This window comes from Colias croceus, chromosome 1 (assembly GCF_905220415.1).
Source record: "Colias croceus chromosome 1, ilColCroc2.1".
NCBI lineage: Eukaryota > Metazoa > Arthropoda > Insecta > Lepidoptera > Pieridae > Colias > Colias croceus.
Window position 1 is genome coordinate 6,115,333 of NC_059537.1, and position 21,621 is coordinate 6,136,953.

Below are 21,621 nucleotides of genomic sequence, written 5' to 3' on the forward strand. Positions count from 1 at the left end.
GAACTATAAATAAAAAATTTATAAGCGAAAATGTTCAGAAATTAGAGCTATTTAAATGTTTCGATAAAATTGTTTTTTATCATTTTACGAAGAAATGATATCAGACCATTTTTGTAGATTGTTTTTCGAGGAACAACTTTTACATACAACATTTTTTCATTACGTCAATAGCTAAGGTTTTACAGCGCTCTGAAGTGAGTACTATTTTTCAGTACTCTTAACTATACATATATTGGCTATTGGCTCTTTTCCCATGCAGCACTGCAAGAACAGAACATTTCAGCCCTGCTTTTCAACGTAAAAAAAAACGTGCTTCCAGACTCTAACCTCCTGGATGGTGGGGAAAAGAGTCAATAATTAATTATTAATAATATTGCAAAATTAATTATTAAAAATATTATAATAACAAAAAAACAATTACTGATGACAAATAATTATTAGTACACACATAATATATGTATAACGTATAGCTAAGAGTACTGAAAAATAGTACTAATTTCGGAGCGCTTTCAAACTCAAACTCAAACTCAAACATTTATTTATTCAATTAGACTTCTTTTAGAAGCACTTTTGAAACGTCATTACATATTTTAACATTTACCACCGATTCGGAAAGCAGTATCTACGGAGAAGAATCGGCAAGAAACTCCATAGTTGCTCTTTTTAATCATGTCAGTTTTACAATTTAATTTTACAAAATACATTATATGTGTTATATGTACATTATAATCATAATATGCCAAAGAACTGTCCTGTGGTTTTTACGCGACAACCCTCCATGGGTTTTTATCGTCCATAAGTCCATTTAAAACCTTAGCTATTGACTTTATGAAAAAATGTTGTATGTAAAAGTTGTTCCTCGAAAAAAAATCTACAAAAATGGTCTGATATCATTTCTTCGTAAAATTATAAAAAAAAGTTTTATTGAAAAATATAAATATCTCTATTATCTGAACATTTTCACTTATAACGTTTTATTTATAGTTCTACGACAAAAAGTTGCTGGACCAAAATTGTAGAAAATTTAATTTGCAACAAATAATGTCAACAAATTTTTTTTATCAGATAAACAGTTTAAGAGATATATCGTGTAAACCATATCTTCCGCTATTTTCAAGATGGCGGCCGTGGGACAAGGGTGGCGACCCCACAAACTTGGTGATAGCTTCACACTAACCCCCTCTACACATCAAAAAAATAAAATTGCGTCCTCTAAGAAATGCAACCCCAAATGTAACTTTTCAATGGACTAGTAACTAGTGTCGCTTCTTTATGTGTATATACATCTCTGGTGGAAAAGGAGCCTAAAACTATATTTGTACCAAATTTCATCTAATTTAACTCAGTTTAGGCTGTTTCGTATTAAACCTAAATAAAACTCACCATTATATAAAATAAATTTAATCATTGCTACAATTTTAGGTATCACAGAATTTAGTAACACATACCTGGTAATATACACGTCAGTTAAGCGTGTAAATATTTTTATTACTGTGTATTAAAATCGAATTACAACGTCTTACAACTAATATCTTTGGCATAAACATACATAAGGCACATAGATATCTCCTCTTTGGCAATCAGCAAAAGAAAGCGTAGATACAATTTTTCTTAAAATTAGCTTTATTTTGAAAAAAACCGTAATTTAAGAAAGAGGCAGTGTCTATTGATCTTCTAATTAAGGCCTACGGGACACTTTTTTTTTACTTACTTTATTCATATAATATTTATTATTAATTATTACACAATACACAAAAAACATAATGTTGGCCCATGTATAATAATTTGCCTCTAATTTTTAAATTTAAATCACTAACACTCGCCTAATAAAATCTAACAATGTTTATTGACTACGTCTATGTTGTGACTATATTTTACTTCAAATCCAACTTACTTTGTACGTGTTATACACAATACAAATAATTAACATAATTTTTTTAATAACAATAATGAAGGAAATAACCTTGCCCTTGATGCCTCTCAAGGAAATAATTAATTACTTACAACCAATTTTGGGTAGGTACTTACTTACTTAAATATACTTAAAAAAAATTTACAGTTAACGTTAACGTTCAATTCTGAAATAATCTATATATTATTATACGCTATTGAAGTCCTATTCTTAATTCAATTGTTTTTCGGGTATTCAAATATTATTTCGTCAAATTATCTTAACATGGCTGGAGATTCCTCTTATTTAATTAATATAGTAGGTAATGTAGGTATGTATTTTAAACATTAAACAATAGGTATATTGAAAACACAAACATATGTAGTCAATAATTGCATCATCCAAACATCTAACACAACATTAAAATGATTATTACCACTTGTAGTATAAACTAGTCAGCCTTCAAAAGCCTCAAAATATTTTTTTAATACAGTTTTAATCTAATAATAAGACTTAAACATTTTTCGAACTCGCACGTTTTATATTTCACGTTTCATTTGTTTGGCCTTTTAAATTTAATCAAAAGAATTTATTAACTCCAAAAATATAGCACATCTTATTACAAATGTTTTTGAATTCTCAATATTAACTTCTACGTGTTATGGTGGGTAGATATAAAATATTGTGTCGGTTAATTTAAACCATAAAAAAGATTTGCATGCATAGATAACAGAATATTGTCTATGCTACATTATTGAGTAGAACCGCAGACGCTTGTCTATCGCCATCTGGTGGGATTTTCTTGGTTACCTTGTCAGCTCGTTTTGTCTGCGATACATTATGTCTATGCATAACGTATAGCAGTAACACAAAGCCTACAAGGAAACCCGCCAACCCACCCGCTATGGTTAGCCAAGTACGACGAGACGTTCTTCTACTTTGTTCCTGAAAAAAAGTAATAGCAATATGAGAAATAATATTCGATTCATTATAGTGCCTGTTGATAATTGAATATTATTCAGTATTTTGAAATTTGTTTACGGTTAAAACCATAAAAGGCTATCCATTGAAATGAAATGCAATACAATAGAAATTGCACTCTGAGGAAGGAAACTAAATAATTAAATGACTTGGTCACTTTATGTTTTATTAAAATAGTAAACGGTGAAGGAGTTTTGAAATTATTTCTTTTTATTTAGCACAGCATTTTCTATTGTACACTCACCTGTCTGTACAAACTGCGACATTCATGATAAGTTGCGTTTAGATTTGCGGGTATTTCTTCCTTGCGACAGTTCTCGAATTCTGGGAAAAAAAGGAAAACCATCAATAAATTATTCAATTAAATATATCTCTACATATTAACGATGTATTATTAGGGTTAAGATTTAAGAAAGAGGCAGTGTCCTCTTACCTCTAGAATTTAATTTACTGTAGTCATCCAACTGGAAATAGACCTTCTTTTCTTGGAACCACGTTATTGTCATTCTCAAGTCGCATAGCTTTAAGTTGTCTATAGATTTTGTGAGATCTACCTTGGCTAACTTACACATTGAACTAAAGTGTAAAGCATCTATAGATGTCAATGGGTTATTTGAGATGTTGTATAGAATTAATTGTGGTAAAATCCCCCATTCTGGCAATACTTTGATCTTACACTCAGAAATATCCAAGAGTTCGATTGGAGCCTGAATAGGTTTGCTCAATTTAAGATTGGTGAAATGCAAATGCAGTAAAGGATTCCCATTTAAATATAACTTTCGTAAAGACGATAAATGGAAAATGGATTCCGGCAGAGCCAAGATTACATTTTTAGACAGATCTAAGGTTTGGAGATTAGAAAGGTAAAAGAAAGCATTTTCTTCAATGGAATAAATTTGGTTTTCTGACAAATACAGGAATTTGATACTGCTGTACGAAGACAATGTGTCGTCGTGAATTTCTTGCAGTTTATTGTCACTGAAGTCGAGGATCTGTAAATAAAAAATGATTTATATTTTTTCACGCTTATGAATGACAAATTGTTTGAAAGGCTCGGGGATGAGGTTAGATTCGATTGGACCACAGGTTGGACATTTATACCGCATCACGCATTTTTACTTGCGCAAGTAGTTTCACGCAAGCAATGCTGTTCCGAATAAAGCAAACAAAATTTAATTAATCAGGATTTTGAAAATAACAATAAATTATTGACTGATAAGAAAAACTGAATTGTGAAAACAAAAGTATTGAACACATATCTTGTTGAAATCAATTAAATGGGTATGATTAGATAAAGGTTTACAGTAGATATCATCCATAGCACAAAAGTCCATATTCGTAAAATGATTTTAAACAATGCAAGTTTTATCGTAGCGGTAGGTAAATAATGATTACATACACGTGGAATATCGAAACTATAAGTACCTAATTAACTTCTCACAATAATTACAAGCATATTGTTACTGAGCCTGAGTAAATGTGAGTGTAAAAGGGAATAACAGGAGGAAAAGTACTAGAGAAGAGTGTCGAAACTCTACCAAATTTTATGATCTTATTTTATCCGGCCTAATCCAAGGAGAAACTATGCAGAAATTATTATCATTTATCATAACATCTTGTATCCATGCAATAGTTAGGTACCATTATCATAATATGTAGATAAGTACCAATCGATAATCAAATAAAATTAAAGAAATATTGAAATATTTATCATTGATCACAGATCAAAAAATTGCCTACGATAAGAAATATATACCTCAATTCCACCTCTGAGACTCGGTATTTTATTCAATCTGAGTCCAGCGCAATGTGCTCCATACATGTCGAAGGCATATTCGTAGGTGCATCTCGTTGGAGCGGATGCAAGTGCCTCGAGATCCGTCATCTGTTTTGCAGACACAGCATAACTGCAGACCGCTATTATACATAAGTGTATTCTGAAATAAAAAGGTTGTGATGCTTATTTTCCAGTTAAAACTGAGGGATATGACCTGTGAATAAAATTGAATTTTGAAGTGATAGCTTCTTTAAGCGCGTTGAGAGTAAAATTTCAAGGTCGCGTCATGGCAATACCGTCACGTTATAGTAGAGTGCGGCGATGATTTTGGTATCTTTGAATCTTACCAAAAAAAGTTACTTCTGTCACGTGTGCTCGACACTACACGCTATTTTTATACCAATTTCTAATAAGTAAGTACTCTGTACTGTTATAAAAAAGCATCTAGAGCAGGTAATGATCGTCCAAGAATTTGATCTTGTCTTTCTATTTACGCCTTAGATTTACGCAGTACCTACCCAGGTTGTAAATCTAGTTACCTAACGATAGAGAAGACCTACCAACCTCTTTTATAGTAGGTGTGCCTTCGAAATAATACTCGATTGTGCTTTGATTAAGTAAGTATTAAAACCTTTATTGATTATTCATAAATTATAAGTTAATGTGAAGAATTTACTTGGAAATAGTTATCAGCGTTATCATACGTGGGTCATAAGTCAGATAAACAAAGGCCGTTTGTTTGTATTTTCTTCAAAGTTCCAATGATATTCTTTTATTTATATATAAATAATATTATACAGGTCGTGGAGTTGTAACTAATGGATTCCGTGTGCCACAAAATCATAAATTCTCGCTTTACCCGAAGTGAAGGCATTAGGTATGGTATGTTAAAGTTGGTACCTAAGTGGTAGTTATGTAGAGTGCTGAGATATTTGCTGTTGCACTACTATGCGGTGTCCACAAGAATTAAAGCTATATTATTGTTAAATTGGTGGCTAACACAACTTTCAGAGGGAAGGGTTGTCTACTTCCTGGGAACTAAGAATTATCTACGCTCTCAAAAGCAGGACCAAATAATTGCCAAATGGCAAAGGTAAATAGATAGACCGGAACAACTAACGAAGGCATATTATGATAAAAGCTAAAAGTAGGTAGTTAGCATAATTAATTTTGAAATATACATCTGTAATATAGTATTGGTAAAATGGATATTAACGATGATATGATTGTGTTAGTAAATAATTTTAAAACTAATGAAATAAAAATGAAGAGACAAGATTAGAATATCTTTAAATTTCTATCTCGGTTTATTATTCATATCTATGATAAACTTTGACGCGTGTAACATTTTGATGTAGTTATCAATGGCAGCACACTCCATAAAGTCATAAACTAACATTGCTTAAGTAGGTGGGTGGTGACCGAAATTTTATTAAAAGTACATAAACCGTATAATGTCTGTATGATAACGATGATGTTGTAGTTTAAAATCTATTCAATCATTTATGTTTTACTGACTCAGTGAGAATTAATTTCAGATATAATTTGATCGATGCGTGTAGGTTTGTAGGTTAGCAGGACTACAAAAAAGTACAAACCGAACATGTAGAGTCGATTTTAAGCCATAGAGCCGCTCTAGCGCAGCGCTGTAAAAACTATCGACCTTTTCCTGTTTCTGTTTCGCTTTGGGAACTAATGCCGAGTATGTTCCGTCTAGCATGTATATAGCCTCCAGAGGTACTAATTTGAATGGATTTAGTCGGAAATTTAAACAAAATTACAGGAAGGTGTTTTTCTTACCCATAGTGGCCAATACAAAATAACTCTGGCTCTATTTTTTTTAAATAATATTTACAATTAAATTTACAGGTCTATCGAATCGGATCCTAAATCAGAGGGAATAAGATCGAAATGGAAAATCTATTTTTTACAACACGGCCACGGCTCACTAATTGAAAGCTAGTAAAACTATGCTTACCAAGACAATTATTATGATATATTATGATCCCTATTATTATGGTACTAATGAACACGATAATACAATGAAGTTTACATTTCTATAAAACAAGTCTTTCTGTCTTATCTAAATAGGTAGTGCAAATAGTTGCTAAGTACTGGTAATGATGATCCTGTGTCTAAACAAGATTCAAGTTTCTGCGTCTTTGTTCTGAGCACTCGAGTTGGAAATACTATCTTCTATTCAACTAAAATGCTATATATTACTATTGTATCTTATAAAATGCATCGAAGTGTCGTTCACCTTCTATTTTCTACTTACACAAATGTAGAGCTGAGTAACTAATGTGTTCAATACTTCTTCAAATGAAATGATTGTACCAACCTACCTACTTATTTATTCCCAATACCATCCAACGTTTTCTGTATAAATAAAACACTTCAAAATTGCTTTTCATCCTACTAATATTGTAAACGATGGTTGTTTGGTTATTTTTGCATACAAAAACAGCTTAGGGTATTTGTAAAACAATTGGTACAAAGGCTGGTAAAACAGTCTGGATTCAAGCTTAGGCTACCTGTGACCCGGGTAACATGAGTAAAGCTTCACCTGGTTAATGAAATTAAATTTAATGGAATCAGTTTTTATATTTATACATATTATTATATAATGTGATATTAAAGAAGTATTGTCCGATTTTTTAAGTACCTAAATGATTAGCTAATAAATTCAACAATCACTGTATAATTATTTGACGTTATCTTTCAAATAAAAATAATCCTAGTTTTATGTCTGATTAGGTACTAGGAATTTGTTTTGATTAACTATAATCAATCATTTATAATAATAGTTGATGATTTACTTTTGATCAGTTATGTACCTAGTTAGGTCTACGACGTAGCTGTACATCGTATCTAATGCTTAGTTCGACGAAATATACTCACTTATGCAAAATTTTGTGTCAATATCAACACCAACATTGATATTCACACAAAATAATACATTTGTTCACTCGCTGAAAATACAATCGCTCACTCTTTCCGTCCTCACCTATAATTTAGCATCATGTAGTGACATTGTAGGATAACTTTGTTATTCTAATGTCACCATATATAATGAAAATAATGGCGGTTAAATTAATAGTAAATTAGCGGTTCTAAAGTAATGCAATAATGGTGGTGCACTGGATAATAGAGCATCCTCGTGATGTGAGCGTCACTCATGATTCAGACGCGGTATGAACTATGAAGGTACTAGAGAAACGTAGTTTTCACGTGATAGCTCTATAAATTCGTACATAATTTGTTGTTTCAAGTACCTATTAGGTTTATTGTGATATGGTAAATTTTATTTCGTAGGTAATCATCGTTTAGTATTCATTAGGCACTAGGTACCGAGTTTGAAATTGAAAGTTAGGTACGACCTACGAAAAAGATGCAATGTTTTTAATTTTTATAACAAACTAGCGGTCCGCCCCGGCTTCGCCCGTGGTATATGTTTACGTTTTCTCTACATAAGATCCATCCTCGTACTTCTAGAAATATAATAAAAAAAGAATTATCGAAATCGGTTCAGCCGTTCTCGAGTTATGCGCTTACCAACACATTTTGCGATTCATTTTTATATATAACTAGCGGTCCGCTCCGGCTTCGCCCGTGGTACATATTAACGTTTTCTCTACATAAGAACCATCCTCGTACTTCAAGGAATATAATAAAAAAAGAATTATCGAAATCGGTTCAGCCGTTCTCGAGTTATGGAATTACAACGAAAAGTGGCATTGATTTTTATATATTAGAAGAAGAAGATGATGACAACAATAATTAATCTGTTGATTGTAAAGATGAGTGTGAACGCTGATAACAATAAAGTTTAATCTTTACCGTAATTGACCGTGTCCTAAATACAGATACTTACTTGTCTATCTTACACGTATTTTGGCACTTGTGAAGATAAAAATATTCAAGGCTAAGAACATTAAACTACAATTTTAGAGCCAGGTTAAACCTTAAAATTAACTACAAATTTCATTTTGTTAATCTAAAACAGCAACGTCATCAATCATCAATAGATGTCGATGAATTAAATAGGTTCGAATAATGGACATTTCAATATTCGGTAACCAGTAAAAATGTAACACAAATTTGCAAGGGATTGGTCTATGAACTTTATAATTGCTAGAGGTCAAATTAATTCCTTTAATTGGTGTCTTGAGCTCCCGACGATCCGCAAATAAAATACGCGGAATAAACGCTCTTAATAAGGACTCTTTGGTAGGTACTTGAGTCTTAGGTCTTAACAAAAAGGAAGATAAAAATTATTGTTTAAAATTTAAATCAAATAGCAAAGCATACGATGCATGATAGTTGTAAAGTGCTGCAGCCGTTTATTTATCATGAGCGCCAGAATTTAAGGATTTCCTGCACGAAATACCCGTAATTCATGATTTATCGGTGATAACGTAATCTGATTAATTTTGCATAGGAATATCAAAAAGCTACTTAACGGAAGCTGTGTACATTGTTGGGGACACTCCTATCTCCTACGCATGGGCCGTAACGGCCTCAATTGTCTGATTGATCTTTATGATGCGCCAACGCCCCTGGCAATGTTAATCAAGAGAAAAATTGACTCAAACAATACCTACCGTAGTGCTCTAGTTTTTATATTATCTTGAACAAACACGACATTTTACGATAATTTATCTAAAATTATTTTTAGTAGGAAATAAATTCTATATTTAACTACGCGTCATTCAATTTTTTTAACGTTGATAAATTTTGTATTATCTTTTTCTTTGAAGAATGACACATGAATAGTGTTAACAGAATCGCGGCTTCAACAAATAATAGAGTCAAACCCCAAATACGTGAAATCCGTTGATATCACTTATGATTATGATTCACTTTGATTATCTTAATATTTCCTTGCTTGGTAATTAAATTGATATAATTACCTAAAATATGTCGAGGTACCAGATAAAAATTATTGTAAGTTAATTGATTTTGTGGTAGGTATCGTGATAATAATACCGTTTAGTAATATTGTTTACTGATTTATTTAGGTGCTGCTAATTGCTATCCCTTTCAACAACTGGTATAAGCATATTAGGAAAAATCTTTTGAATATATATACTTACATTTGAAAAGTTTACTAAGTTCTTAAATATATACTTAGTAGCGCTTATTATTTTTGCATTTATTACTTACGTGCGTAAAGGGCAGTTGATATTATGTATTATAGGTAGGTACTTGTGCTAATTAAAACAGCAATTATTAAATGAGGTTATAGTTCCCTTATTTCATATGTAACAATTTAATTATGAAACAACAGGCAATTTTATTTAAGTGAATCATGAAACATAAAGTATTGAAAATTTTTGGTCACGTAACTAAGAACATTGCTAAGCCTAATTTCGCTATAGCTACGATCATATGACCGTATACCGTTTATATTCATATAATATCCATAAAATATATTATATTATTCATTCCATTAAAGTTAAATATTTATATTTTAATTGGTGCAAGTCATTTTATTAAATCATGAAAGGAGAGACAGGGAACCAACAGATCCTGTCCATATGGAAATAGCTCTACGTATTATTATTCGTTACAAATTTTAAAATAACCCGTGTAGATACCTGTTCATTTTTTCTCCTCTGAGTATGGATTCACAATCATCGAATATCACACTTTTTTGTCCACATCACCATCACTCAAAACATTGCGATTGAACACAATCACATGCACTTTCCAGAGATGTACCTAATAAACGGAAGACGATCGTTGAATTGATTCAATTAGCTCACTCCCAAGTACTGAGGTCTCCTTATCGTCGAGGAGATGTTTTTCATGCGGAGGATCAAATAATACTGTCGCACTAATCTTTTATCAGCTCTAGTCCATCAACAAGGCTCCGTGTTTTTTCACTATGAGGACTGAGACAATGACTATAATATGAACAATCGCTACAGTCAAATATCTAACGTAATTGACGTCCTATCTATATGCTCCGATTGGCTGCACGATTATATGTCCAAGTACACGGTACAACTATGATAAGTAAATTGTCTTTGTTTTTCAATCGAAATAATATTATTTGAGCATGATTAGGATAATGGTTGGCTATTAGGTAATATGAAGGTACCTAATAACATCTCGTTGCTTGCTTTTCGATTAACAGTCTTAATTGCTCATTAACGATTATGAATAGCTGAATAATTGTTTTTATGAAATACTTTTTAATAAAATCAAACAAAATCTGGGTGTTGTTTCCGCTTTTATTTATTTTTTGTTATTTTCTAAAGTTTGTCATTTTAGGGATTAAAGTTGACAGTGGTTAAGTAGTAAGTACATTTGAATTGAGATGTTTCTGCTCTTTCACAAACTTATGAATAATTATTTCATTTACTTAGGTAAGTATCGAAGTTAAAAATGCCCCCTTCAGCTTTGTTAGATAGAAAAAAAATTAGAACGTCTGATTAATCAATTTACCAAAACAAGTATCATCATAACATGGAAATTATACATCTAGTCTGCGAATACTTTAATCGCCTGAGAATTTTTAACAAGCAATCTTTCTTAATATTCAAGCCCAACCTTAACATAAATAGAATGAGAAATATTCGAATGTTTATTATTTTAAGTCTGAATTTGAAGAAATTTTTATTATAAACCTTATTATAATAGAAATGGCCATGCCAATTGCCACCTTCAGTCTCTGTTATGGCGCGAAATTTGAGTAAGGAACAAAATAATAACTGAAATAAGGCCACCTCATTACTTTGTTAGACAAAATTTAACATGATAAAAAATATAATATGTAATGTCACTACTATATTTCAGTTATTCCTTACCTCTTTATTAACAGTCAAAACCTACCTGATAATAATTCATAAATACTTGTAAGCAAACAACATTCCCTGCAGTTCCAGCATCTGGAAGTACGGATTATTATTTATATTTTTTCACTTTGTCTCTTTCTCATTTTATTTTAGACAAAAAATTATCGTGATTTTATGTGAACTGATTTGGCAATTGGAGCCAAATACAGCCACTAGTTTTTTTTTACTTTTTTTTCCTTTCTTCATGGCAAGAAGATTCATGACTATTTGCCTTGTACTACGTGAATAGACGTCATTGTTTTAATTAAAGCTGTACTATTGGATTACTATTTTCTACAATAATCTAATAGTTATAGTCTATAGTTTAATGTGTGAGACATAAGCGCTGTATTCATGGATATATAATATTATATGGAAATATTTGTTTATATCAACAAAGCTGAACGCAACAAATCACAGAGTTTACTGTCAACATGTTGCTGGCAATTACTGGCAACATGAAATGTTGATTGGTTGAAATCAAGAAACTTGGTTGAAACAGATATAAGCTTCTTGGTTGAAATCAATGAAATGTAGATGTCGTGGACGACAACCACGACAACATATTTTTTTTTTATTTCTCACCAACATTGTTGTGGTTACATCATACATGTATTGTTGCCAGCCCGGTTACTCATTTGCGTGCAAACATTCGCGCAATGTATGAATGTTTGAGTTTGCGCTCATGCAGGGTAAATAGTATTGTGGTTTTAGATTGGTGTACCTATTCTTACACTATTTTGATGAACATAAATATCTTGAAAATTCGTATATTTAACACTTTTTTAAAGTACCGTAGCAATATTTAGTATACTTATCTTAATGCCTCCTCCACATTACTCGCGAAGTTGAACGAGGTTAGACGAATAGAATAATGTAGAGAGGCACTTCGGGTTACTTCGTCCAACTTTACCTCGCCTCGGCCGACTTCCGTTTGTTGTCGGTTTTTGTGCCCGAGTCAAAGGGCACGAAGTTACCTGAAGTTCGTTCTGAATATGAACGTATGCGCTCCTCGCGAAGTTGAACGAGTGTGTAGTGTAGCACCGCGGACTTCAGTCAACTTCGGCAGAGTACTTCGCCGAGGAACTTCGCGAGTAGTGTGGAGGAGGCATTACTTTATCGCTGGCCCGAACCTGCGCACTGCGCAGTAATTTTCTCCACATTTCACTCAGCGCTACAGTTATGTACGTGCCGCCTAAACGAACTATAAAGATAATTGCGATATTTAACTTAGAGCTAAATTAATATTCCATACTTGAATATACCTTATTAGATGTGTTCAAGCGTATTTAATTAACTTGACTACGTTTTACACCACTTTTACACAGTTACCATCACGTTACCATCATATAAATAAACCTTGTATCTGTTACGAAAAATATTGCATGTTTAAAAAATATGAACTATAACAGACATGAGACAGTGTCATGTTGACATAATTTGACAATAATTGACAGTATTGTCGAAGCGTTTGCGGCTTTTTACTTGAAAGTTAATAATATTTTGGTGTGAAGGATATACAATAATAACTAATGTGTAGACTAAAAGTTTTATAAATGAAGATGAACGCTACAAGTCTGTATGTTTCTACGTGTCGTTTAATTATCTTAGCGGACCCAGCGGATAAGAGTTCGTGGACCGATTTGTTTCGTTTAGTTCCTTATTTACGACAATCGTTGTCTTGTACTGTCTGCGGTAATTTATTAAAAGAACCGTATACGCCTACAAATTCAAGTTGTCAGCATCACGTTTGTAAGAATTGTAAAGGCGGGAGAAAAAAATTAAAACCCTCCTGCAGTTGGTGTAAGGATTACGATAGTTATTCCGAAAACTTACAACTACGAATACTATTACAATGTTATAAAAAGCTTTGTGAATATTTTATTGGCACCGATACATTCAAGACTTTATTAGAAGAAGACGAAATAGCGGCAGGTATTAATGGTGGGACTGTAGCTAGCTCAGGTTTGATAGATTTAATTCAAGAAGCTGCCAGATTTAATGATGATTTTAAATGTAATGCAGGACTTTCTAAATCTGCCTACAGCATATTACCATGTGTTTATACAAACTCCACATCAACACAAACTCAGGTAGCATCGTCAAGTGGTATGGAAACAAGATCGTCAAATAAAGGGTCACCAAATACAAAAGGTCTATCAAATGGATCTCCGCTTTATTCAGTAATGTACGCTGGTTCTGGTAATAAGATTACCATTAAGAGAAAAGCAGTGGAAGAAGCAGAAGTATCACAAAGTGAACCAAGCCCACGAGAAAGCAAGGTGAAATTTTAAATTTTTTCTTTGTACATAGGTATAATAAATAAGAAGTAATAGATTTGCTTTTTAGATTAGAAAAAAAGAATAAAAAAATAAAACTTTTTTAAAATAATATAATACATTAAAATATAACATTTAATCTTGCAAATTTATAATTTAGTTTTTATATAATGAAATTTTTGTTTTCAGTCAAATCAATTAGGTTTTAAGAAGCCATCGAACAGGTCTCGCAACTCTTCAAGTAGTAAGCGTAAAGGCTGTCGGTGCGGCAATGCGACGGCCACACCAGGAAAGCTTACGTGTTGCGGGCAGCGGTGTCCGTGCTATGTCGAAAGTAAACCTTGTACAGAATGTAAATGTAAAGGTTGTAGAAACCCTCATAGGCCTGATGGCATGAAGGTAAGAGTGGTGATATAAAATTTAGCATATGAAATAGTTATTGAAATTGACTTTGAATATTTTGTCATTTTGTAAAGCATTTCTTGAAATTTAAAATTTTATGTTATCATTTAATAAGTAATACTGGTATAATTAATTAATTGAAAGTCATTGAGAATTAACCTTGTTACTCTATATTTTACAAAATTAATATGCATGCATTAAAATAAGTAAGGCTGAGCTGTCAATCACTTTTGTTCATAAGCCTTACTTACAAGATTTACATTAAAATTGTCTGACCTTTTATAATAGTTATTGTGAAATATATTACACAAAAAATACAAAACTAAAGATAATTATTATGTTCCTATTATCCATAGATTTATCTGTACAATAAAGGTATTTACTGTTTAGTAAATCATAGGTAGAAATAAATAAAAACACAGTTCTATATAATTTAATAATTTCTTATTTTATAATTTAATAATTTCCAGGTTCGTCCTCATATACCTCAATTAGATAGCATCCAAATAACGTTAAATACAAACCCCGATAGTTCCCCGTCGTGTTCTGGGTCCATGGATAGCTTGGACACAGATACACTCACTATGGAAGCTATGGAGGAGTCTCTCAGCTTCACTGCCGACTATAAGTCTTCTGATATTAAAGGTAAATAATTACTTATTATTTAGTTAAGAATGTAGGAGCATTGCAAATATTTGTTAAATGACTGAAATATTTTATAATCAGGCTGGATGGATAAGTTAAAATTAGTTGTTAAAGTCTCCATTTTAATTAACAATACATGAAAATGCACAATAAAAAGTATTTTATATTTTCATCATTAATTAAAATACTTACATTTTAACTTATAATTTGGACTTAACAACAATACACAAAACATAATCAAGATCAGCTATTAACTTCCAAAAATTTGTGATGATAAGTTCAGAGACATTTGTTAACACCTTTCTTTTGTATGACTATACACAAATAAAAATATCCTACAGTGTATAGTCTCAAGATATTTTTATAAAAATTACAAAATGATAATTCTAATTTAATAATAGTACCATACCAGTAATGAAAACCATATAACGATTACAGTATACACAAGTCAACTCCAAGAAGTGTCACCGTCCTTGCCAGCAACGATATTAATGGACGACGAGTTACCGGCGTCACCAGAGGACGAACTAAGTTCGCCCTGCGACTACACTCAGTGTTCGCCCCGAGGGACGAACGACACAGAAACATCCCCCCATTCTGCCACACAAGACATAAGCGATATTGAAGTTGATGTATGACAACAGCTTTCTCTAGCCGGGGACTAGACTGCACAATGTGAACTAAGTGAAATAATAACAGTGGTGTTGCTAGTCACATTTGCGAAATGAATTTTAGTACGCGTTTAGTTAATTATTTGTTAAGCCTCTCCTATGTAAGTAATGAATTCTGTTAGTTTTAGCCGTTGTATCATAATTTGGGATCATCGAACTACAGTTAATTGAATGTAGTTTAGTTATTATAAATGTGTTATTTTAATCACAAAACGCACGGTATGTTTAATCATGAATTGTATATTTGATATTTTATTAAATATTGACATTAATTCATTCATACAAAAATAGTATGATTTTTTTAATGATATCCTAATATTGAAAAAAATGATTGATTTTAGATTTATATCAATTTTAAGTACTAATTTAATAGATGAACTAAACATATAACATGTTGTATGGTAAACATTAACATTTTAATAAATTAATAATCAGATCTATAAACTAATTAATATTCAACAATTAAATATTGATTAGTTAATAGTTCTATGTCAATATATGTTACACATACACACAGCATTAATTTATTGTCTAAAATTAATGTTTATAATGACTTTCTTATAAAACTTGCAATACATTTGACTAGCGAAATTTCAAATTGTCGATATTAGAAATTAGAATCTAATATGCAATAGTAGGAATAGTTGAAATTGCTAGTTACTGATAACAATATTCCGTCAGATTACAATCTAGTGTGCGGTTAATCTATTGAGCATAAAATATTAACAAAGAAAAGTGCCAGGAACTTCGGTGACCATTTATTGTGGGCAATAATTTTAGAATTAAGTCATAATCTGTGGTAAAGTTAAATGACGGTTCATAGTTTACCTGGTGGTAACCTTTAGGTATGGAACTCAAACAAACACATACTCTGCTATTTTATGAAAGAAAACAAAGAAAGAAACCATTTATTTTATGTATTACTAGTGGTCCGCCCCGGCTTCGCCCGTGGTACATATTTCACAATAAAAGGTAGCCTATGTCCTTTCTCTGGTATTAAAATATCTCCATACCAAATTTCATGCAAATTGGTTCAGTAGTTTAAGCGTGATTGAGTAACATACAGACAGACAGAGTTACTTTCGCATTTATAATATTAGTATGGATTGTGTAAAAGTACCGATACAGTTTCTTTAACTGCTATATTATTTTAATTAAAAAATCTTTAATTAAATATACAATAAATGATTAAATGTGCATACAGTAAAAAGTATTAGTTATACATATATTTTTGTTTTCTTACAAATTCAAATTAATAGTTTTAATATTGTAAATAATAAGCTGTATTAAATTTCAACTGTAAATTTTCAACACTATTATTAAATGAAAAATAAACGACATATTTTTATATGTACCTAAAAGTAAGCGACTTGTGCTATTTCCAATTTTAAATAACAGACATGATAATTAAAGAATGTGAATGAATTTTGTTGTAAATATTTGTATAAATTTTTATAAAGAAAATTGAAGAGATAATAATAACTTGATTTTAAATGAAATTTGGTTTACATATCTGAGGATAAACATAGTTACTTATCAAAAATTGTTTTTTGTAAAATATGTAAAGCATGGCCAAAGAGAATGTTAATTTAATTTATAGCGTGGAAATGGGATATTACATGAATTGCTCAGAAAACAATTGATGCAATATGTAACTTATAGTTTTAAATAACATTTGAATTCTTGTATAATTATTTTTGTATAATTATTTTAAAATCAATTATTAACAGAATTAGCATGCCTTTACCAAGCAGGATGAAATTTGATAGTTATTTATATTCAATAATTGAATAAAAAACTACAGGCTTTAAAAAAAGGTGACATTTTTTTTAAGTAAGCATGTTATGTAATTTTAGTGATGCTGTTTTGAATTGTTATTGTAAAAATATTAGGGACATGAAAACAGTTCTCTTGAACAAACACTGTAGTACAAAATATAAGGGAATTGCCTTAAAATTAATAAAATGTGAAATCTCAGAAATTATTTTGACATAAGCGTCGAAATAATTCCACGAAGGTGAATAAAATAAAATCAACATATTTTTTTATAAGTGGCTTTTATTTGACTTTATCATAATTAATTACGAATTCACTTTGCTATATTCAAATTATTATTAAAGTAACTGAAGCTTCTCGAATTACTATTTAAATTCTTCAATTTCGTCAAATTGTTTAAATAATTCAGTTTCTTCCTCAGCGTTCCATACCCGATCGAACTCTCGTTGTAACGCTAAAACAAGCGTGGCCTCTGAGGAGAGAAGAGTAGCATCTCTGCAGCAATTTACCCGATTTATTTCATAATCCAAAGAACCCAAAATAGCGACCGCATCTAAATTACTGTGTCCTGCGTCAATTAATATGAATTCATGTTCTAATTTCACTTTCGATTTCACAACTTTGACTTCTATCCCGCTGTCGACGAGATTTTGAAGATTACAGAAATCCCTGCTTTCTTGTACGGCTACGCGTATCTTAGCTTTGTTCTTAACTTTAACATCTACGAGGCATTTTGTGATAGTGTCACTTTCGAGGCTCGGTAGTGAAATATCTATTGTACGACCAGCGTGTGCAATGATGTAGTAAATACAAAACAAATTGTTCAGGCCTACTTGCTTTTTCCTTTCTTCGTCGTCGCCTCCGTAGAATAAAACCTCATTGATCGTTTCGTTCTGTTTTATACCCTTGAACATGTTTGTGACGTTAATTATTTTGTCTGCAATTCCTCCGACGACGGTTTTCCAGGGAAACATGTTTATTGTCTTTTGTTTAAATTCTAGTGTTTAATAATTAATATTTTACAGTTTTCGTCAATGCACTTAAAAATTTATGAGAAAACAAACGCAGACTTGCTTGTTCTTTGACTTCACAGTACAGTATATTTATGATCTTTTTTTACAACTACCGACAAGTACATTAATTTATCGGGCACCAATGCAGGTACGTATAATTTAACTGATAAATCTTGGTCACATTTATGAAATATAATTTTTTCTTTTTTTGGGAAATCAAAAAATGAATATTTATTAAGAACAGCTCCCGTTCTGATACTGGATACTTGCTGGATATTGATAAAGTTATGAAATATACGGCTTTTTTTAATTCCATTACAGCAATATAATTTATGAAAAAAAAAACAGACTGTAAAGTATTTAGTCACTTGTCAAATCCGTCAACTTTTCTACTTTTTGTGTTTATCGTTCAAATAAATATAAATGCAGTATAAATATCAGACAATTTAGGCTCAGCTCAATTTACTTTCAGCCAAACAATGCAATAATAATGGCCCAAGCTGTAGGACGAAAGACAATGGTGGTACCACGGGATACGGTGTCTCGACCTGTGGCTGTGAAAGCGTTTGGAGACAAAACAGCAAAACAAACAAAAACAAGGAATAAAAGTAGTTCTAAGATACCAAAAACATTGCGCCACGATTTGGAGAATGCTCTAGTTAATGTAAGTTTTATACGCCTGCTAAAAAAAAAACGCAAACTAATTCAATATTATGATAGGCGTTAAACCACAGGTTAGACCATAAAAATTAATCAAACATTTTTTATTTAAATGACAAGATATCGATCATTTAATGCAGGTAACTGTTATTTTTCAGCACTTTACAATACTATGAGAACCACATACAGTTTTAGGGACAAATAATCCTTACATTGATTGCTTATTACACTCATTTTCCACCACCAGCTCTGCGACATATGGTTCGAAGAGATCAAGCCCCACTTAATCCGTAACAACATAAAGCTGCATGTACACGGGCAGGCTGGTGACGGCAAGCTGCCGCCTGCAGCGCCGGGCTGCTCACACCTCGACCCAGGTGCTGCATCCGATGTACGAGGCTGACTCTTACATCTGATGTATTTGTGATAATCATTTTGTTGTAGTAGTTAAAATTTGGTATTTTAGTAGGTATTGGTAGAAATAGATTTTATGTATTTGATAGAAGATAGCTTAAAATTAAAACGTGTGTTAAAACTCGTTCCGTGAAAAAATATTTTAGTAAATTAAGATGGTCGTGGTCGCTGCAAAACCGATATCGCTATAATCTTTTTGCATTACATTCATAGATGGCGTATTTTTTGCGACGTGTAATGTTTATGAATAGGTATTGTTTATCGACTAACTAGGATAGGTACAACCTCACTGCGTATCCCCTTTTATTGAATAGCTAAAGTGTTTTATCGTTCTCTTATGATGATGTTATTTCAAATTGAAATATTAGCTTTGATAACATATTCTCTTGTAGAATCATCAGCAGCGAAATGTGAGCTGTGCCGACTGCTGTCGTCCGCCGCGAACAGCATCGGCAGCGCGGTGTCGCAGGCCGCCGCCGCGCCCAGCACCTCCACGCCCTAACACATCGCCTGTGTCTCAGGTAACTTTATATATTCTAGTTTCGATTTCTAGGCTCAAATGCTTCGCCACAGGTATTTTTAATTGTATTTAGTCGCAGAGTAAAATGATGAAAAACTTTGCACGCCATGACTCATCGGTCGTCGGATATTGTAAAGGGTGTAAACATGATGATAACCTTTGACTCAATAATGATCTCCTAGCTAGGATTTAGTTTAGTGCTCGCTAAATGTGTTAGCTACTATAGTAGTAACTATAGGTACTAGGTACGATATATGTTTCCATGAAATACGCAGTAGGTAGGTATCTGTCTAATTTATGGCGGCGTTCATGTTTCATTAGGTACTATCCCCGCATGAAACCTCATAACATAATACTAAAAAACTTAATGTTTTGAAGTCATCAATAAAGATACCTATTTATATTAGAAATTAAATAATAATAAATAAAGACATAACTTTTTGTTCATTTGTAGAACCAAATCCATCATCGCAATGAAGGTTCAAAAAGAAAACCACGCAAAAGGAAACGTGTTCGCAAGCACACACAATCCGAGGGAAGGTTGCGAGTGCCTCGTCTCTGTCATAATTTAGGTCTACCCCCACCCACACAGCAAAAATCCTCTCGTGCTAAACGACAGTCAAAATATAATCCGGAAATTGTGAGTATTTTTCAATTCTTTTAACGTTATTCTAATTTGATATTCAGTTCAATTGTTGTTCTGATGGTCTCATCACTGACAATGTTATAATTTTTTTATTTTGTTAGGAATTTCTAAAATGCTCTTGAAATTATCTACTATGAGCAATATTATATAAGAGGGAAGGTCCTATCGAATGATTTCTAAAATAGCTAGCAAATGTGTACTTAGGTAGCATAATTTGCTTTATCATTCTTTGCATTTACATTTTTTTTTTATTTTTATTTGTAGATAAATTCAATACAAATAAGGAGGAAAATAAAAGAGCAGTCTACACAAACAGAAATTAACGGGAAATTGTTTAACAGCATATCTTGTAACGTACCAAAGTCACCTGAATTTACAGAAAACAAAAGAATTGTATCGTTTCGCCCAAATGAACCAAGGAGGAATCGTCTGAAAAAGGATATTGTTCACTCTCCATTATTTGAAAAGGCAAGAGCATTTATATGATTATAGTAAATTGACATTTTCAATGTAGACGGTCATTCTCATATAGGAATTATATTCATAAAGACATTATCAAATGTTTAAGTTAGTTTTAGCAGAGCGCGCCAAAACGCATTTTCATACGCTAAAACATAACGCATACGTCCGCAGTCATAATCTCTTATATTAGGTTCATAATTTTCAGTTTCAATTTGATCTTAAATTGAATCTACATAACAATATCTCTAATGCTTAACACAACATTTGATTGGCTATAAATATGATGTGTATTTTTTTTAGGATCTAATTGATATTATATGTTCGGAAAATGACAAGAGATTGAAAATTTTATACAAGAGTCCGTCGAGATCAAATAAATCATCATTAATGAATTTAATGCCTGAACTCGAAACACAATCAAAAAAATGTAAAAAGAAAGGAAACACCCCACCGTGGAAATGAGGTCTATGTGCCATATGCATAAATATTTCTGTAGGGTTATACATAGATAATTAAAACAATACAATTATTTGTTAAAATATTTCTTAGTTACTTTACCTATTTTAGTACCTATTTTTTATTTAAGAATTAGGACATTAATTTCTTTATATGAATAAACATATTTAGTTTTCAATAGCGTGT

General features: G+C 31.8%; 4 protein-coding genes across 5 annotated transcripts; 2 read left to right on the forward strand and 2 right to left on the reverse strand.

Moving 5' to 3' along the window:
* Positions 1–1,385: 1,385 nt before the first annotated feature.
* Positions 1,386–10,643, reverse strand: LOC123694135 (toll-like receptor 2). Its single transcript, XM_045639458.1, has 5 exons — positions 10,250–10,643; positions 4,629–4,809; positions 3,306–3,864; positions 3,117–3,196; positions 1,386–2,836 (listed from the first exon to the last, which is right to left on the reverse strand). The coding sequence occupies exons 1-5, from the start codon at positions 10,255–10,257 to the stop codon at positions 2,633–2,635; spliced, it is 1,032 nt and encodes a 343-aa protein (XP_045495414.1). The 5' UTR covers positions 10,258–10,643; the 3' UTR covers positions 1,386–2,632.
* A 2,315-nt stretch (positions 10,644–12,958) lies between these two features.
* Positions 12,959–16,469, forward strand: LOC123692677 (E3 ubiquitin-protein ligase MSL2). Its single transcript, XM_045637452.1, has 4 exons — positions 12,959–13,773; positions 13,960–14,169; positions 14,643–14,817; positions 15,256–16,469. Exons 1-4 carry the CDS (start codon positions 13,048–13,050, stop codon positions 15,453–15,455), a joined length of 1,311 nt encoding a protein of 436 aa, XP_045493408.1. The 5' UTR covers positions 12,959–13,047; the 3' UTR covers positions 15,456–16,469.
* Positions 16,470–17,534: 1,065 nt separating this feature from the next.
* On the reverse strand, positions 17,535–18,363 carry LOC123696309. Its single transcript, XM_045642418.1, has one exon. The coding sequence runs from the start codon at positions 18,236–18,238 to the stop codon at positions 17,630–17,632; it is 609 nt and encodes a 202-aa protein (XP_045498374.1). The 5' UTR covers positions 18,239–18,363; the 3' UTR covers positions 17,535–17,629.
* Positions 18,315–21,495, forward strand: LOC123696318. Of its 2 annotated transcripts, none has more exons than XM_045642429.1 (5): positions 18,315–18,425; positions 18,750–18,941; positions 19,185–19,314; positions 19,744–19,872; positions 20,782–21,495. In XM_045642429.1, exons 1-4 carry the CDS (start codon positions 18,315–18,317, stop codon positions 19,851–19,853), a joined length of 543 nt encoding a protein of 180 aa, XP_045498385.1. In that variant the 3' UTR covers positions 19,854–19,872; positions 20,782–21,495. The 2 variants fall into 2 exon arrangements, 1 of the variants encoding a protein (XP_045498385.1); XR_006752062.1 differs by lacking the exon at positions 18,315–18,425 and adding an exon at positions 20,326–20,511 and having other exon boundaries at positions 18,650–18,941.
* The last annotated feature ends 126 nt before the right edge of the window (positions 21,496–21,621 follow it).

Excerpts from the sequence above, each read along its gene's own strand:
- LOC123694135 (XM_045639458.1), bottom strand. Across the intron at positions 3,865-4,628 it reads GTCTCAGAGGTGGAATTGAG|ATCCTCGACTTCAGTGACAA; the intron begins GTATATATTTCT and ends TTTTATTTACAG. Across the intron at positions 3,197-3,305 it reads CAGTAAATTAAATTCTAGAG|AATTCGAGAACTGTCGCAAG; the intron begins GTAAGAGGACAC and ends TTTTTTTCCCAG.
- LOC123696318 (XM_045642429.1), top strand. The coding sequence starts at position 18,315 with ATGAGAAAACAAACGCAGACTTGCTTGTTCTTTGACTTCACAGTACAG. Across the intron at positions 18,426-18,749 it reads TTTATCGGGCACCAATGCAG|CCAAACAATGCAATAATAAT; the intron begins GTACGTATAATT and ends ATTTACTTTCAG. Across the intron at positions 19,315-19,743 it reads CTGCTCACACCTCGACCCAG|AATCATCAGCAGCGAAATGT; the intron begins GTGCTGCATCCG and ends ATTCTCTTGTAG.
- LOC123696309 (XM_045642418.1), bottom strand. The coding sequence starts at position 18,238 with ATGTTTCCCTGGAAAACCGTCGTCGGAGGAATTGCAGACAAAATAATT.
- LOC123692677 (XM_045637452.1), top strand. The coding sequence starts at position 13,048 with ATGAAGATGAACGCTACAAGTCTGTATGTTTCTACGTGTCGTTTAATT. Across the intron at positions 13,774-13,959 it reads CAAGCCCACGAGAAAGCAAG|TCAAATCAATTAGGTTTTAA; the intron begins GTGAAATTTTAA and ends TTTTGTTTTCAG. Across the intron at positions 14,170-14,642 it reads ATAGGCCTGATGGCATGAAG|GTTCGTCCTCATATACCTCA; the intron begins GTAAGAGTGGTG and ends AATAATTTCCAG.